Source organism: Sciurus vulgaris, assembly GCF_902686455.1.
Source record: "Sciurus vulgaris genome assembly, chromosome: 15".
Lineage (NCBI taxonomy): Eukaryota > Metazoa > Chordata > Mammalia > Rodentia > Sciuridae > Sciurus > Sciurus vulgaris.
Window position 1 is genome coordinate 11,418,301 of NC_136476.1, and position 18,928 is coordinate 11,437,228.

Sequence of the window (18,928 nt, forward strand, 5' to 3'; positions counted from 1 at the left end):
AGAGAGGAGAATGTGGGGAGCAAAGCTGGTCGTATGCAGATAAAGTCCCTGGGTGATAGTTATCAGAAGGCCTCTGGTGGAAATATCTTTCTGGGCCAGATATCAAAGCTTCAATATCTGCTTTCTGTGAAAAGATCTTTCTCAGGCAGATAGCAGGAGATCAGACAGGGAAGTCTCTGCCTGCATTACCTGTTAACCAATGCCATTGAATCACTTCCTACAAAGGCCAGCTTTTTAGAGCCATTCATGTGTCTGCAACCCCTCTTAAGAGCCATCTGGAAATATACTAATTCCTCTCTCTCTCTCTCTCTCTCTCTCTCTCTCTCTCGATAGAAATATTAAATATACTTAGTAGAAGGCAAGAAATATTAAATGTGCTGAGTAGAAGACAGGACCTGGTTTTATAATCTCACCATGACTACGACTACATGATCTGTGGAAAAGGAAGTGGTTAATCACCAAAAGCAATCAGAATGAAAGAAGGTGCATTAAAGTCAGGGTGGAACAAAAGGAGGAGCTACTGCAGCACTGTGCAAATGGAATAAAATTGGATGTATTCTTTCTCTCCTTTCCATTCATGCTTTTATTCACTCATCTATGCAGATAATCACTTTTGAACAGCAAGGTCATTGGAAATGCAAGACTTACCTAAACTTGAGGATGTTTAGAAATTGTCATATTAAAGTGTGCATTAAAACCCCTATCTCTCACCCTGCACAAAACTCAACTCACAATGGATCAAGGACCTAGGAATCAGACCAGAGACCCTGCATCTTACAGAAGAAAAAGTAGGCCCAAACCTTCAACTTGTTGGCTTAGGAGCAGACTTCCTTAACAGGACTCCCATAGCACAAGAAATAAAAGCAAGAATCAACAACTGGGTTAGATTCAAACTAAAAAGCTTTCTCTCAGCAAAGGAAACTATCAGTAATGTGAAGAGAGAGCCTACAGAGTGGGAGAATATCTTTGCCAATCATACTTCAGATAGAGCGCTAATATCCTGAATCTATGAAGAACTCAAAAAACTCTACACCAAGAATACAAATAATCCAATCAACAAATGGGCTAAGGAAATGAACAGACACTTCACAGAAGAAGATGTACAAGCAATCAACAGATATATGAAAAAATGTTCAACATCTCTAGTAATAAGAGAAATGCAAATCAAAACTACCCTAAGATTTCATTCATAATTAGAATGGCGATTATCAAGAACATAAGCAACAATAGGTGTTGGCAAGGATGTGGGGAAAAAGGTACAGTCATACATTGCTGGTGGGGTTGCAAACTAGTGCAGCCACTCTGGAAAGCAGTATGGAGATTCCTCAGAAAGCTTGGAATGGAACCACCATTTGACCCAGCTATCCCACTCCTTGGCCTATACCCAAAGGACTTAAAATCAGCATACTACAGAGATACAGCCACATCAATGTTCATAGCTGCTCAATTCACTATAGCCAGATTGTGGAACCAACCCAGATGCCCTTCAGTTGATGAATGGATAAAGAAACTGTGGCATATATATACAATGGAATATTACTCCGCCATGAGGAATGACAAAATTATGGCATTTGCAGGCAAATGGATGAAATTGGAGGATATCATGCTAAGTGAGATAAGCCAATCTCAAAAAACTAAAGGACGAATGATCTTGCTGATAAGCGGATGAAGACATGGGGGGGGGGTAGGAGGGGTTAGTGTTAGGATTAGGGTTAGGTTTAGGGTTAGGGATAAGGAGGGTGGTAAGAATGAGGAAGAAAGGAATGTATAGAGGGAAAAGAGGGGTGGGAGGGGAGGGGGGAAGGGGAAAAAATAACAAAATGAATCAAACAACATTGCCCTATGTAAATTTATGATTTTTAATTAAAATTAAAAAAAATAAAAGAAGATTCATGCAAAGTAGCTAAAAAGAGGGGGGCTCATTCAATGAGAACTGTGGGGTCCTCGCTTTGTGATCAGTCCCTCCTCTTGGTTCAGGAATGAACACGATAGACACATAAAATGTGTCCAAACAGAAGGAGGAAAGTTCCTTAAGAAGGATCCATATTCAGCCTTATGAGACTTAGGTGACAGGGAGGCACTGTTGAACTAGGGCCCAAGGAATCACTGGGACTTCAGGAGTGCAGATGCGGAAGACAAGCAGGAGCACTCTGAGCTCTGAAAAGGGCTTCAAGGTAATAAAGCATCCTCAGGACCAGAAATAGGAAGTTACTGAGAGTTGATAGACCAGGAAGAAAGAAAAATGTCTGAATTTATCTGCACTATTGGCAGATGAAATTTTGCCATATTTCCAACACACATGCAGCCTTCAAAAGCCCTTGGTAGTGGCCAAGGGGGACGGAAAAGTTGCATATATCTGATGTCTTGGTTTATACCTGGTGCAAGAAAGTGCTGGTTTATACCTGCTGTCCATCACCCCTGTCCACTCTCAGGAAGGTCCTTGCATGGACAATAAATGATAGGGCCATCTTGTACCTGGCAAATTGGAAGAGCCAATTAGAAATTGTATGGCCACTTGTGTCTGACAAATTGAAAGAGCCAACAATAAATCATATGGCTACCTTGTACCTGGCAAATTGAAAGGAAGAGTCCAAAACTCAGGTATGCTAAAGGTACTTAATAAATCATGTTTTTAAAAGCCTATATCATGATGCCTAGCAAAGATTTGTCAAAATTGAGGTCTCAATTTATGTACTTGTATACAGTTGCAACCACAGTTGGATTTGAAATCTAGAGTCAGTTGTTCTTCCCTCTACCCTGTTTGTTCTGGGCCCAGTTTTATGCAAGTAATAAAAATAATTACAATAATAAAAAAAATAAAAAATAAAATATTTTGTGGTAAGTTCAACAATATAGGATCAACTTGGGAAGCAGAGTGGATGGCACTCTGAATTGAATCTGTCCTCAACAGCAACTGGTCCTTAAGGGAATGGATGCCTGAGACAAAAGCAGGCAATACTGCAGGAACCTGCAGGAGTATGAGACAGTCCTATAGACCTTCATTTCCTGACCCAAGGTGAGTTAACTCCCCTGGGGCATAGTTAGTAAGCCTGGGGCCATTTTGGCTGTCACAGCTAGAGATGAGGAGGACCACTTTTGGCATCTGCTTGGTAGAGACCAGCATACTACAATGCATAGGACAGACCCCCATGGTATAGAAGTTTCCTGCCCCAAATGCCAATACTGCCAAGACTGAGAAATTCTAATCCTAATACCATTCACTGAGATGAGATCTTTCTCTTCATAAATGCTGACTGTCACGATCACAAACTAATCTCTCCCAACCAGTCTGCAAATCTAAGTGCCAGCTCTTCCACTAAGGAAGTCTGTGGATATCTGAAGGACCCTTGACCAGAATCCTTTCTCTTCCCATTTTCAAACAGTGAGAGGCAGACTTGTCACCAAACTCATCCACTCTGAATTTTCCATGGGTCTTTGAATATTGGAATAAATATTTCAATATACAAGAAACAGAGTTTTCCAGAAGCCAGATCAAAATGAATATGAAATTCTTGCTTCTCAGGCTGCCTTTAGCTGCCTCATCAATTCTAACTTGAATTCTCAGGTTTTCTTGGATCTTCTGAACTATACCACATACTTCCAGTAAATTTCCTTTTTGCTTTTATTAGCTAGTCATCTTATCTGACTTGCCACCAAGGGGTCCTGATGCAGAAAAATCTTCAAATCCCTTTAGTGATTTCCAAACTTCACGCAACATCCCCAGTGCATACCAAGCCCCACCCCAAGAAACATGAAAAAACAGAAATATCCTAGTTCATACTTTACTTTCCTTGGACCTACCATTTGATCACTTAATAAATCAATGATTAAAGGTGAACTGACTGAGTTATGAGAGCATTCACCTAATCAGTGCATTAATCTACTGATAGGGATTAACTGGGTGGTTACTGCAGGTAGGTAGGGTGTAGTTGGAGGAGAAAGGTCACTGGGAGTATGCCTTTAGGATTGATATTTTGTCCCTGGTAAGCAAGAGCTCTCTCTGCTTCTTGGTGCCATGATTTCCTCCTCCATACTCTTTCTGTGATGTGCTGCCTCATCTTGGGCTCAGAGCAATGGAATCAACTATCTATGGACCAAGACATCTGAAACTGAGCCAAATAAACTTTTCCTCCTCTAAAATTTTTCTCGTCAGATCTTTTGTTCACAGCAGTGAAAAAGCCAACGAAAACAGGAACTAATATTTGTTAGGTGTCTGCATGTGTTCAAGGCGGTGTTAAGATCTTTATATTTAGAATCTCATCACAGCTTCATACTGTACTAGATGTTGGTATCATTACACTATTTTACATTTGAGAGAAATGAGGATTGGGGAGGCCAACTGTCAACTAACTTTTTTCAGACCCCTCGTTTAATGATTCTTAGAGCTGGAATTTCACTTCAAGTCTATCTTTCACCAAGGCCCATGCTTTCTTACCTCTTTACAAGGGTTGGCAACCTGGTGCACAGGCTATATTTTTTGACTGCTGTCACCTGTTTTTGTAAATGAAATACTATTCTAACATCCACACCCATTCTTTTGCTCTTTAAAGATGGTGACATATTTGCAATGAAACAGAAAGCTCTGCAGAGCCTTAAATATTAACTGTCCCCCATTGATAGAAAATTTGCTAACTCCTTATGTTAGCCAGCTTTCTGTCACTATAACAAATACCTAAGGTAATCAACTGACAAAGAGGAAGGTTTAGTTTGGCCCACAGTTTTGGAAGTTTCAATTGATGTCCAGTTGGCCTCATTTCTTTGGGCCTGTAGTAATGTAGTACCATCCAAAGTGCCTGTGGAACAAAACTCTTACGTCACAAGTGCAGGGGCAAAAAAGGGAAGAAAAGAGGAGGCTTGGGTCCCACAATCACTTTTGAGTACCTGCCCCCACTGACCTAAGGCCCCACTAGGCCCCACCTCTTAACGGTATCACCTGAATAGTGCCACCCCAGGATCAAGTCTTTAACACATGGGCCTTTGGATGACAATCAACATGTAATCTTCAGCATCCTTGCTTGTCACCTTACTCTGTTTCTCATACCTAGATTCCCCACTCCTGGTTGACTGTCCCTTTATAGCATTTAACTCGAGGTCATTGCTGGCATGTAGGTCCCCATTTATCAAACCTACTCAAGAAAGCATTGCCCCATTCATTTGAAGGTTTCAGTGAACAATAAACCTTAATGTTTATTCCTGCCACAGATACCTGCATTTTAGGAGTCAATCAAAACCTTGGATGCGCAGGGCATGGTAGTGCATGCCTGTAATCTCAGTGACTCAGGAGGCTAAGATGGAAGGATAGCGAGTTCAAAACCAGCCTCAGGAACTTAGCAAGACCCTAAACAACTTAGTGAGACCCTGTCTCTAGGTTAAAAATTTTAAAAGGGGCTGGAGATGTAACTCAGTGGTTGAGTGCCCCTGGGTTCAATCCCTGGTACAAAACAAACAAACAAACCACAAATCCCTAGGCTAAAAGGGCAAATCAGGTGAAATTTTTGCTGAGAACTCTGAAGCAAAGGCTTTACCTCATAGATTTGCCACTGAATCAAATTTTAGATTGGGGCTCCTTGAGTGTCCCCAAATCATGCTTATATGTAGTCTTTTAATGTGCTCTTTTCAGGCATGGCCCGTTCAGACAGGTCTTGGTTGGGCCCTGAGTCTAACTTTATTGGTGACTGCTACTTACACTCACCATGAAGACGCAGGCCACTGATCACAGGCAACTCCTCTTCATATATTTTCTCACTCCCAATTTGTGAATAATATAAGAGAAATAATTTAAAGGAATTAATACACTATTTTACCAAGCATTAACATCAATTTCTAGAGAGCAGTTTCCAGAGATGGCCAGTTATAATTATCTCCAGCTGGGTTTGTTGTGGACTACCAAAATTCCCCTCACTAAGAGAAATTGAGGAATTCTCTCTTTTCTGAATGGAACCAAGGGCCTCTGCTTTTTCCACCTGGTTCCACAACATCCTCCATTCTCCATTCTCTCTGTGGCCAGGTTGGTTTGGTCCTTGAATCAGAACCAGTGCAGCAACTACAACGAAGGCATCTCTGTGATGAGTGAGAAGGAAAACCACCTCTCTTACTTCCTTACCTCCTGTGACTCACTAACAGGTAGTGATTTTATCTTCTAAACTCTCTTTTCTCCTTCCCTGTTACTATTGCTCAGATAGTAACCATTTCTTAACCTCTTAACTGATCACACGGCCCTGATCTTGCCTATTCAAGTCCAGCCCCAAAACTCTTTCTAGAAAATTCTATCTAAAATTCAAATGTGGCCAATGTTCTTTGCTTGCCTAAGATCCTGAAGTGTTACCTAGTCCCCTTCTCAGATAACACAAATGGAAATAATATACCTGAGTATGGCTGGCAATGATTAAACAGTAGGAAGCTCTGTGGTCTAGGGTAAGCTGGAGGGTTCATGCCCTGCTTAAGTGCATTTAGATTTTATTCAAACACCATGTCAGCATAAAAACAACTTCTTCAGGCTGAAAGAAGTCCATGAGCAGTGACTTTGCTGCCTCAGGAAAGTCCCCTTCTCATCATGACATCAAAGTCTTCTCTGCCCCAACATCCATGATGGACTCTTATCCCAAACTACAGCCTGACTCACACCAAGCATCCCCATCTTCTGGTTTTCTCATGTTTTATACCTCCCTGCTTCTGCATATTCCCTCAACCCCCCCCCATTACCTGCTTGTTCTTTCTTTCAATTTCAGAAAGCTTTCCTGGATCATCCCTCCACCACTAGGTGGGCCAATATTTATCTTCTGTGACTTTATAGAATTTTATGCTGGGTCTGGGGTGCAACTCAATGGCAGAGTGCTAGCCTAGTGTGCATAAGGACCTGGCTTTGATCTCCAGTACCACAAAAAATAAAAGAAAGAAATAACTTTATTCTGGTCTCTGTGATTACATTAACTATATTATTTTAAAATTATATATTTGCTGTGGTTTCCCCAAGGAAGATTAAGTTCTTTGGTGGCAGGGACATTGTGGCATTTGTGTGCAATTCCCCATGCCTACGAACATAACAACCACTCAGCAAATATTTGCTACACCAGACACTAACCTGAGACGTCAAGAGAGCTCTGTCTGAATCTAGAAGTCATCTGTTAGCTAGGGATTAGCTAATTATTGGGCAAACATTCAATGTCCCAATTATTCCTTCTAGATGAAAACTGTATACTTTCCTTAAAATGTTTTTAGGGACATATGTCAGAAATGGCTCAAAACCCAGTCTTGAAAGTGTAGGTTATGTTTGACCATATGACTGCTCTAATTATTTCCTATCTTTTTTATTGCTTCTGTTGCTTCTGTGTAAACATGTCCTGCATACATTTTCCCCAGAAACTTGTTGCAAACTCTTCTTCAAGAGGAGGGAAGGGGGAAATTCTGGGGAATGATACAGGCTAAATTATTTTGTTATATTGTGTGCATGTACAAATATGTAACAACTATTCCCACCATTATGTACAATACAATAAAAAATGTAGGGGAAGAAAACCCTCCTTCAACCATGATGCAAGTACTTCATCAATTTCCTGGATTATGTGGTCATTGGAAAAATTTCCTCATTCTTGTGGCTCTCTTGAGCTGTCCTCCATGGCAGCAAATGAATAAAAACTGTGCACTAAACTGAGCTATGGCACTCAGAATAAAGGCCATATTCGGGAAGTAATGATAGAGGATCATGGTGGGCTTTTTGGGTACTAGAAACTCTCTCTAGAAATAGAAATATTAAAAATGTTTCTGCTGAGCCTCAGGTGGAAATGAGGAACACAGTTTTAGACACCAGAGGAAGGCAATCTGTATGGCATAAAACCTGGCTGAATTGCATTCTGCTGTTCTGTGTAAAGTAGAACTTGTAGGTAATGAATCGGTATCTTTAGCTGAGGTGATTTCTAAGTGAAGTCTGGACCATGCAGCCTGTTCAGATAACTTGCTCTGGAAATAGGACCAAGGGTGTGACTGGACAAATGTTTGTCAAAGAGGTTAGGTGTGTGATTTATTAATCAAATCAGTGATCTCAGCAGAAGCCAGGAATAAAGATGTATGCAACCAGGAAAGGCCTGTGGAAGACCCTCTCTTCCCATTGCCTGGACAACTGGATTACAAGAGACCCACAAGTTTTTGAGGTTTAAGCCAGGTGAATGCTGCCAGCCTGGACTGAAAGGGACAGAGGCAAGTCAAAATTAAGCAAGAATGAGTCTGAGGGCAGAGCCACAGCAGATGCAGAGTGGATGGGAGCCCTGGTGGGTCCAGAGAGTGGGGCCACTGTCCTGGGTGGCAATGGACAGAATCTCAAGCTAGAGGATTATCCTTAGGCTATGGAATCTAATGAATTTTCCCTCCTGGGTTGTGAAGTTGCTTTAATACAATGACTTCTTTATTCCTTCCAATTGGCTTCCATTGGCTCCCCATTATATAGCTCAATCTGAGTACTGTTTCTGCTCTGGTTCTTTACTTAGTAACTTGGTTTGGGGTAAAAGATCAAGTATGACAGGCTTATACACCCTTCCACTCACTTATTTTGAGATCTGAGATCCCCATTTTTGGCAGTATGACCCTAAACATGGCAGCATGATTCTCTTTAGCAAGAGAAAAGCCAGGAAACCCTATCGTGCCCTCTGTACATCTCTTTAAGGGCTATCTTGCAGAGTCCCCCCATTTACCTAAAATGGCTTATTTCCTTTTGTCCTTCCACATCTTCTCCTACTCTTACACCCCTCTCCCCATAATATTCTTTAAATTCAATGTCAGTACTTCTAAAAATCTTCCATATGTAAGTGATCTAAGATGTTATGTTACTTAGGAGAAGATCCATACTAGCCAGATGAAATCCTGCAGCTTAGCTCATTGACAGAAGGCTCTGGGCCAAATGGAGGTGCTGAGCCAAAAGTGCAGAAAATGAATCTTAGCTTTGCGTGTGTTTGTGGGTTGGGGGTTGGGGGGCGGGAGTGACACACTTCACAGTTTTACCAGACACCTGCCTTACCTCTGTCCCACACCTGGTTCTAGATCCCTAGGTTATCTTTCCCTTTAAAGGATACAGAGGCAATGATTGTTCCCATTCCCTCTAGAGACTGAAGGCGGGATGCATCTTACCACTAATAAAACACTAAGAGACCATAGACCTATGGAGGCTTCCTTTTCAAGTGAAGTGAGGGTAGCTAGTCAGTCATGAGTGGGTAAGTAGGGAAAAAACAATAAAGAGCAACTGAAAACTACAGGGATCCTTATCTGACAGGTAAGCACCTGGAAGATGCAGGCTTGGTATGTCTAAACCTCCCCCAGCCATAGTTACAACCCCTTAAGAAAAATTGTTCTAAGATCTGGTCACACCTTACCTGGGCCTGGGCCTTCCCTTATCATCAAAACTATGTCACAACTCCGAATCACCCCAGCAATCAACATATCAAGACCCTCACAAAGAAACCTTGCTGAGGGCTCTGTAGAGGGTAATAAACTGATTAAGGGGACAGGAAATTGAGGCAGAAACAGGGGGACTCAATTTCCTTAAAAATTCCAACTCTGAGCACCACACCATCCTCTTCTCCAGGTGGGCTGCGCAGTTCCTATGCTTGCAGTCAAAAGGTGGACCTGGGTGGGACACTGGAAATTTCCCTGGGACCCCCAATAAAACTGGAGGGCAGGAGGGGCACACCATCCTCCTTTCTGAGGGCACCTACTCTCTCTTTTGGGAGTGTCCTCCTTTCCCTTTTCCTCTCCCTTCTAATAAACTCAATCCTATCACTCTGAGTGACATGTCCAGAGAGAAAGGACCATCATGGCTGCCTCGGCTTCCTAAGAGGACTTTGTCCTGTACAAAGTCACCCTTCTGGAAATGTTTCCTCTTGGCCCTCTGGCCACTTGCCTGTGTCAGGGTCACTCTGGGATCCTTAGCCTCCCATGCAGACTCTGCCCATTGCACAAGCATACCCCTCTCATCTGACCCCTCTCTTAAATGTACATCCTTCCCTGGCAGGCAGTGGTTTTAATTTATGTATTCCAGTAGCTGAGAGGGTGCACAGTTCCTATTAGGTTCTTAGAGGTTGACATATTAATTTTGAGACCGATTCATGGTCCTGTATTTTAGTTTTCTGTTTAGCAAAAAAAAACAAAAACAAAAACAAACACACAAACAAACAAAAAACCCACAGATATAAATGCATCCTTTTTGCACATCTAGTGTTATTTCTTATGTTATTGTTATGACACATTATGTTCATGCACAAGCAGGACATGAAAAAGAAGCCATATGTAGATTATTTATTTAATTAATCAGTAAGGTCCTAGAGATTGAACTGAGACCTACTGTTACTTTAAAAACACCACCAAGTCAGGCAAGGTGGTACGTACCTGTAATGCCAGCGTCTTGGGAGGCTGAAGCAGGAGCCAGCCTCAGCAACTTAGCAAGTTCCTAAGCAAGACCCTGTCTCTAAATAAAATATTTAAAAAGGGCTGGAGTTGTGGCTCAGTGGTTAAGCATTCCTGAGTTCAATTCCCGATCACCCCCAAAAAGTTTTTTTTTAAAAAATATCAACATATTTTACTTTTTATTTTTTTTAAACCTAAGTCTTTAAGATCTAGTGTGTGTTTCAGACTTACAGCACATCTTAATTCAGAATAGTCACATAGCAAGGGCTCAAAAACTACATGTACTAGTGGTTACTGTACTGGGCAGTGCAATTCTAGAGACTAAATTTCCATTCCTGTGCAAGGGTGGGGAAGAGCAGGCCTTCTGCTGTAAGGCATTTAGAAGGGAGTTGGGAGTCTAACTGCTTCTTAAAAAGACTTTCCACCAATTCGCCTGTCTTCAGATTCATCCTCTCATTAGCCATGATGGCAGCACAAATTTTTGAGCATTTTTTGTGCTTCCGTGGTGCAAAATGGATGGATGACTCACTTTTCCCAACAGCAGCTTGGGTTTTGCTTCATTGAGTCTGCTGGGTCTGTCTCCACTCATCATTAGTCCTTCATATCCCAATTTCATCCTGCTCTTTCCCCTTCTCCCATTCTCTCTGTCCTTATGCATGTGTACCTTCTAAAAAGTTCACTCTGTCATTTTAGTAAAGTGTTTGAGAAAACTAAAGAAAACACATACTGTTCAAGCCACCATCTTCATCTAATAATCAATGTTTTCCATAACCGTGGATTAGGAGAGCTTCTGTTCTTTTTTAAAAATATTGGTCTACAAAATATTATTGTGCATCTGGTGTTTTGGTTTAAACCATCTACAACCACACGTACATAATTGTTTTCAAAAACAACGAACGTGTGAATGAAGAGACGTGCAGGCAGTAACACAGTCCTCAAATTCATCCAATCCAGTTGACCCAATACCACACAGTGGCAACCAGCTCAACTCATTTAGTTGCTACTGAGCTACAAAATCCTGCAGAAATAATTAAGAATGTGTAAATGTTGTCAGCAGCAAGTCAAATGACAGACAGGGCCATGAGTCAGCTATTTTCACATCTTCAACCTCATAGCCACACCACCATCAGCTAGCACTGACCACTTCCTTCTAATGTTCATGCCACTTTCTTTAACATAGGGATTTCTTAGCTTACCCTTACCTTCTCAACCTTTAGCTTCACTTCTTCTTTCGTAAAGGACTGAGTTCCTTCTTGTTCTTGTTCCTGGAATCTTTGTGAAATGAAGTTGGATAACTTAGAACACAAAACCACGTTAGAGTCCAGTTCTCCTGTGTAAGTAATCTACTTAGGTTGGTTTTGCACTTACTAATTGATCATTCTAGAATTCAAGAGCAAATAAAAACTATTTAAATGTGTATTTGAGTCTTATAAAAAATACCAAAGATGAGAGATTTTTATTCATAATATGCAGAAAAACACTGTATTAAATTCACTCCTTTTGCATAAATGGAAATCTTGGGAATCAACAAATTTTCCAATTCAGAGATCCAATCTAGTTAGCATCTTTTTTGGAAGTAGGAGGCAGTTTAGTTAGTTGCCACACCTATCTGGACAGAAGGTAATAAAGAAAAGGGAAGTCCTACAAGTTGTTACAGTGGTGTCAAAACTCAGAGGAAATTTCACAGAGGAAATAAAGAGAAGTAAATTTGGGGGTTGAGTGTCATTGAAAAAAAGACTCTTGCTCTTACAAAGTTTATAGTAGAAAGATCCATAAATATGTAAATTGCATTAAATTAGGAGTTCTTGAAAGCACTTCCCATGTTTACCAGGCTCTGGTTTCACAAAACCCAACATGTTATGGCTGGATGCTGCTACCCTCTTCCAGGCATCCCTGTAATCTCTTGAATAAAATAGAAAAGCATTCGTTCTAAGCAAGATAAATATATGGATAAATTGAAGATTTAATGAAGAAAGGAATATTTACATAGAACCCCACCCACTAAATATGTATTAATTACATTAGTAAAACTACAGAGCAAGAGAAAAAAGAGTAATTTCTCAATGGAGAAAGGTGGCAGACACCACTTTAATCAAGTAATTAATGTGATCATCATCAGTTACAGGGAAAATTAAACCTGTGTGTCCCTGATAGGATGCAAATGAAAAGAATAAAAGGTCATGTAAACAATTTCTGTCAAAGATTCATAAATTGAAGTATACATTGAACCCAAATTGAGTGACTTTTACAAAATAATAGTCCATAGTCTTTAAAAAATAAATATACGGTGGTTAATTTGGGGACTCAGCATGACCAGACTGAGAGATGCCTAATCAATTGGTAAACTAATATCTGGATGTCTGAGAGGGAGTTTAGAGAGAAGATCAGAGTATGTGCTGGTGAACCAAGTGGGGAAGATCTCTACTGAATGTGGGCAGTACCATCCAATTGGCTGTGGAACGGTAGAAGAGGGAAATACTCTCTCCCCACCCACCTTTGGAGCAGGCATATCATCTCCTGCTGCCCTTGGACATCACACTCTCGATTCTTTGACCTTTGCACTCTGCGACTTGCACCAGCAGCCCTCTTGGGTTCTCAGGCCTTTGGCCTTGGACTCAGAAGCGGCAGTAAGGGGTGGGTATACCATCAGCCTCTGTCCTTCATAGGCTTCTCACTTCCCAGACTGAGACGTTACAGGCTTCCCTGGCTATTCAACCTGTAGTTGGCCACGCTGGAACTTTTAGCCTCTGCGATCATGTGAGTCCGTCAAATAATTGAATGTGTGTACGTGGTGTGTGTGTGTGTGTGCGCGCGTGCGCGTGTGTGTGTGTGTGTGTGACAGAGAGAGAGAGAGAGAGAGAGAGAGAGAGAGACAGACAGACAGACAGACAGACAGACAAACAGACAGACTGACAGACAGAGATCTTTTGGTTCTGTTTCTCTGGAGAGGCCTGATTAACAGTGTCAATTCAAAGTTGTCAAGGAAAGACTTAGGAACCAACCCTTGCAGACTGGAGGAAATGGAAGTGATTGACAAAAGATTCTCAAAAGCATTATTTTGCTGCAATGGACTCCTGGAACATGTGTTGAAACTTGAATAGGGTCTGAGAATTAGATGGTTGTAATGTAATAATATTAATTTAAAGCTTTTAATCAATGGCGTGTGTTTTTGTGAAAGAATGTCCTTGATGGCAGGTAACACACAATAAAGTATGAAGTGGGGGGTGCTCCACAAAGTCAACTTACTGTCAAAGGGCTGAAGGGCAGAACATTCTTTGTACTGCTCTTGTAAAATTTCTGTGGGTTAGAAATCATTCAATTTGTAAATTCTTTTAACTTTTGTTTATCATGGAAGGATTTTATTTCATCTTCAAATCTGAAGGTTAGTTTTGCTGGGTCTAGGATTCTTGGTTGGCAACCATGTTCTTTCAGAGCTTGAAATATGTTGGTCCAGGCCCTTCTAGCTTTTAGAGTCTGGGTTGAGAAGTTGGCTGCTATCCGTATTGGTCTCCCCCTATATGTAATCTGATGCTTTTTTCTCACGGCCTTCAAAATCCTGTCTTTATTTTGAATGTTAGGCATTTTCATTATAATGTGCCTTGGTGTGGACCTGTTGTGATTTTGTGCATTTGGTGTTCTGTAAGCCTCTTGTATTTGATTTTCCATTTCATTCTTCAAGTTTGGGAAATTTTCTGCTATTATTTCATTGAATAGGTTGTTCATTCCTTTGGTTTGTATCTCTGTGCCTTCCTCAATCCCAATAATTCTTAAATTTGGTCTTTTCATGATGTCCCATAGTTCTTGGAGATTCTGTTCATGATTTCTTACCATCTTCTCTGTTTGGGCAACTTTATTCTGAAGACTAAATATTTTGTCTTCATTGTCTGAGGTTCTGTCTTCCAAGTGGTCTAGTCTTTTGGTGATGCTTTCCATTGAGTTTTTTATTTGGTTTATTGTTTCCTTCATTTCAAGGATTTCCATTTGGTTTCTTTTGAGAATCTCTATCTCTGTTGAAATGATCTTTTGCTTCCTGCAGGTGCTCTTTCAGCTTATTGGTATTATCATTCATTGCTTGCATTTGCTCTCTTATCTCATCCTTTGCTTCACAAATCATCTTAATCATCTATTATCTGAAGTCCTTTTCTGACATTTCTTCTAACATACTGTCATTGGATTCTATTAATATAGAATCTAGATTTGTTTGGATCATTTTCTTCCCTTGTTTTTTCATGTTGTTCATGTATCTTCCCTTCTAGCAGTGCAGATCTGGGGTATTGCAGATTTCCCCAGATTTCCCCAAATAGGCACTAAAGGCTTCTAGTGGCCCTATAGGTTTCCAAAACCCTTTCTTTAAGGGGAGAGCAATATTAGCAGTGCCCAATTCAGACACTATGCAATCGTAGACCAAATAGCCCCTATGAGGACAATAACAAAATTGTCATAATAAACAGAATGAGTTCAAATATTATCTTCAATAAAACAAACAGATTTGCAATAAGGTCTGCAGTTTCTAGTGGAGGACAAAGAGGATGCAGAGGGATGTAGAATGTGACTGCTAATGGGATAAGAAAAGATTATACAGAAGTTCTAGATAATAGAAAGGGTGAGAGTGTAATCAAAAGAAATTGGATGTTAGCATGCAAAAAAGGGAGAAAGATACTCTGAGGGAACAGGTAAACAAAAGGAAAAGAGAGCCAGAAAAGTAAAGAAATAAAAACTTAAATGTTTTCTATAAAGAGAAAAAAGAAAATCTACTGTATAACAGTCATATAGTAATGAAACCTCCCAGAGTTCAGTAGCCTGATGCTTGAGAGGTACCTGACAATGAGCTTCAAGCCTCCAGCAGGCGTCTCAGGATGGGATTTGCCTCACCTGAAGATCGGAGCTATGGCTTCCAGGATTATCCATGATGGCTGCTGTGGCTTCGAAATGTGTTGGCAAATGGGGAGCTGCAGCTCGGGGTGTGGACTTGATCAGCTGGAGGTCCTGGAGGTGGGATGCAATTGTTCAGGCAGGGGTCCTGGAGGTCGGGTGTGTTTGGTGTGGTTGTGGGATCCTGGAGGCCGGGTGCAATCAGTCGGTCTAGGGTCCCGGTGATAGGGTGCAGTCAGTTGGTCTGGGGGTCCTGGTGGGAGGGAGCAGTCAGTTGATGTGAGGGCCCCAGAGGCAGGGAGTGATCAGTCAGGCTGAGGGATCCTGGAGATGGGGCTCAGTCAGTCCTTCCAGGGGTCCTACCGGGCCTGACTGTTGTCTCAAAATGGCAGCAGCCACGTGTAATCAAACCTGGAGGTACTGAAACAGTGAACTTCCAGGCAACAGCAGGCAGCTGGTGCTCCACTGGCGGTCAGTGATCAGTTTGCTGACTGTTGTCGGACGATCGGGAGGAGAACCTCGTGCATTGGGTGATAGATAGGTGTAAGGCAGGCGATGGACAGGCGAGAGGAAGGCAAATGGCGGATGATAGGCAACTGACAGTGAGCAATCTGCACTCAAAAAAGGCGTTGATATGCTGGCAGACTGCAGGTCATCACAACAGACAAATGGGGTAAACACCAGGGAATTGATAAGCAGCAAAAACTGCTTAACCAAGAAACAGATATCCTCTGCTTGAAACCGGAGTTACAGAGGGACAAGGAATGTAGCCTCCCTCTATTCCACCATCTTGGATCCCCCCTAGAAATCATTCAAAATAAAATATATTTTAAAACAAAATTAGGGTTTTCTAAGATGGTGATGGAGGGAGAAGGAAAGGAGATGATTGAGATTAAGACCCAATTCAACACCCAGGAAGGTCTGTACAAGCTGCTGCCACACTTGGAGTACAGCCAGCCCAACAGAGTGCCCTTCCACTTACAGGGATCCAACTCTGTCCACATCTCCTTCATCAACCTCAACAACCAGTCTGGCAACAGCAACCACCTCTGCTTCACTGTGGCCTGGGAGCTCTAATTCTACATCCACAAGGGAGTCCGCAGGCTGCTGCCCTGAGTAAACTAATAAATGAAAGGATATACAAAGGAACACAGGCTGCTTGTCGTGATGTCAACCACCTAACAGCCACAATGGAAGGTGTCTCTCTCCTAGTGGGCTTTTCTGCAGACCAAGTCCTGCTTATAGACCCAGTCAGAAAAGAAACAAGCAAACCTTTTAATGCAGAAGTAGAAGAGAGTGTGATGGTGGCAAAAGGGACTGGAACCATGTGCAGGGCTGTTGATAAACAAGATCTGGAAGCAGCTCTGGCTGAGGATGGCATAGAATGCCAGTTAGAGAACAAGAAAGAGACTAAGAGATGAGGCATGCGTAGCCTGAGACAAATGGGTGCCCAGTTTAGAAGGTCTTTTCCTACTAGCCCATTTGAGTGGGAAAATGTACTTGTATAATAAGGAGCACCTTTGTGGCACCACAGTCCCCCACTACCAGCTTCTGAAGCAGGGAGAGAACTTTGCTGTGCACACTTGAAAGAGCAAATCTCGAGGAACCCTCTCCTTCAGTGGATGGTGGGCTAGGGGCCCTCAATTGGTTTGCTTTCTTCCCAGATGGCAAATCCTTAGCATGCGTGAGCCAGGACAGGTTTCTGTAGGTGTTCAATTTCAACTCAGTGGAGTGGTGTGGTAGGATGACAAGCTACTTTGGGGGCTTGCTGTGTGTGTGCTGGAGCCCAGACAGCAAGTACATTGTGACAGATGGAGAGAACAACTTTGGTGACAGTCTGGTCCCTTGTAGACTACCAAGTAATAGCTAGAGGCCACAGGTACAATCCTGGATCAGTGTAGTGGCATTTGATCCCGATACTACTAGCGTAGAAGAAAGTGACCCTATGGAGTTTAGTGACAGTATGAGGACTTCCAGGACCCTCTTCATTTTGGCAGAGATGGAGCAAACAGTACACAGTCATGGCTGTCCAAGCAGAGCTCTACTGAGAGCTGCTCGGTAAGTGTTAGGTACCAGTTTGGTTCAGTGGGCCAGGAAACATAGCTGTGTCTGTGGGAACTTACAGAAGACATCCTTTTCCCTCACCAACCCCTCTCAAGAGCAAGGACACACATAAATGTCATGAATGCCCCAAGACCTCCTGCTGGAAGTAATGGGGAAAAATGTCACAAGGCCTGTGAACTCTGTGCCCCCTCTCCTGCCTTGGTCCAACAGCCTTCCCCAATCAGTGGTCTCCAATGTGGGCAGCAAAAGCAGGGTCATGGATAGGCCATTGCCCCTGGGGTCAGCAAATTCACAACTCTCGGGCTGCACGACCAGGAGAGACACGAGGAGAAAGACACAAATGAAACCAAAGCATGGGACAGATTCCCAGTAAGAGCAGTGAGAGACTGAACCTAGTGACTAAAACCAAAATGGACCCAGCTAAAACTTTAGGAATGTCCCTGTGTCCTCGGATGGAAGATGTCCCCTTGTTAGAGCTGCTGATCTGTAAAAAGATAGCACATGAAAGATTGACTGTATAAATTTTTCTTGAAGACTGTATAGTCACTGCCTGTCAGGAGGGATTTATTTGCACAGGGGAAGGCCTGGCAAAGTGGCCTGGTAAGTTTTAATCCTTAGTGCTGCAGCGGATCTAGAACTTTGAATAGGTAGTGATTTGTTTTCCTTGTGGGAGGGGTGGGGTTTACTATGAATGTGAATGACACTTCTTATTCTTTTTTTTTTTTTTGCAATCAAAATGTGTCACCAAGCACTGGGATAACTGGGTCAAATGGTGGTTCCATTCCAAGTTTTCTGAGGAATCTCCATACCATTTTCCATAATGGGTTGCACCAATTTGCATTCCCCAGCAACGTATAACTGTACCTTTTCCTCCACATCCTGGTCAACATTTATTGTTGCTTGTATTCTTGATAATTGCCCTTCTGACTGGGGGGAGATGAAATCTTAGAGTCATTTGATTTGCATTTCTCTAATTGCTAGAGATATTGAACATCTTTTCATGCATTTGTTGATCAATTGTATATCTTCTTCTATGAAGTGTCTCTTCAGTTCCTTAGCCTATTTATTGATTGGATTATTTGTTTCATTGGTGTTAAGTTTTTTGAGTTCTTTATATATCCTGGAGATTAATGCTCTATCTTAGGTACATGAGATAAAGATTTCCTCCCATTCTATAGGTTCTGAGGATGCTATTTCACAGTAAGGGAGGAGAGCTATGGAAGAATAAAATTACTTTAGGTAGAGGAGAGTGAAGGGAGGGGAGGGTGTATGGGGGTAAGAAGGATATTATTACAGATATTGTTACCTATGTACATATATAATTATATGACCAGTGGGATTCCACACCATGTACAACCAGAAGAATGAGAAATTAGACTGTATTTATGTGTGATGTGTCAAGGTGCATTCTACTGTCATGTATAACTATAACTAATTAGAACAAATTTTTAAAAAGAAAAAAAAACAATGTTTACAAAGACCTTTTGTGGCATCAGCATACCTGTGTTATCATGGTAATTTAAAAAATGTTATGTTATTAATGTGGTATGACTATAATCATTTAAAACATAAATTTAAAAAGACTGGAAATGAATGCACCAAA

At 41.7% G+C, this 18,928-nt stretch overlaps 1 protein-coding gene and 1 pseudogene across 2 annotated transcripts; both read left to right on the forward strand.

The window, feature by feature from the left end:
• Positions 1–16,116: 16,116 nt before the first annotated feature.
• On the forward strand, positions 16,117–16,338 carry LOC306644725 (WD repeat-containing protein 20-like; the record flags this gene model as incomplete). The annotated part of the gene is made up of 1 exon (XM_079111956.1): positions 16,117–16,338. The coding sequence occupies one exon, from the start codon at positions 16,117–16,119 to the stop codon at positions 16,336–16,338; it is 222 nt and encodes a 73-aa protein (XP_078968082.1).
• A 457-nt stretch (positions 16,339–16,795) lies between these two features.
• Positions 16,796–17,929, forward strand: LOC306644936 (WD repeat-containing protein 20-like; annotated as a pseudogene). The gene has a single exon. The product of its transcript is annotated as a WD repeat-containing protein 20-like (transcript).
• Positions 17,930–18,928: the final 999 nt, after the last annotated feature.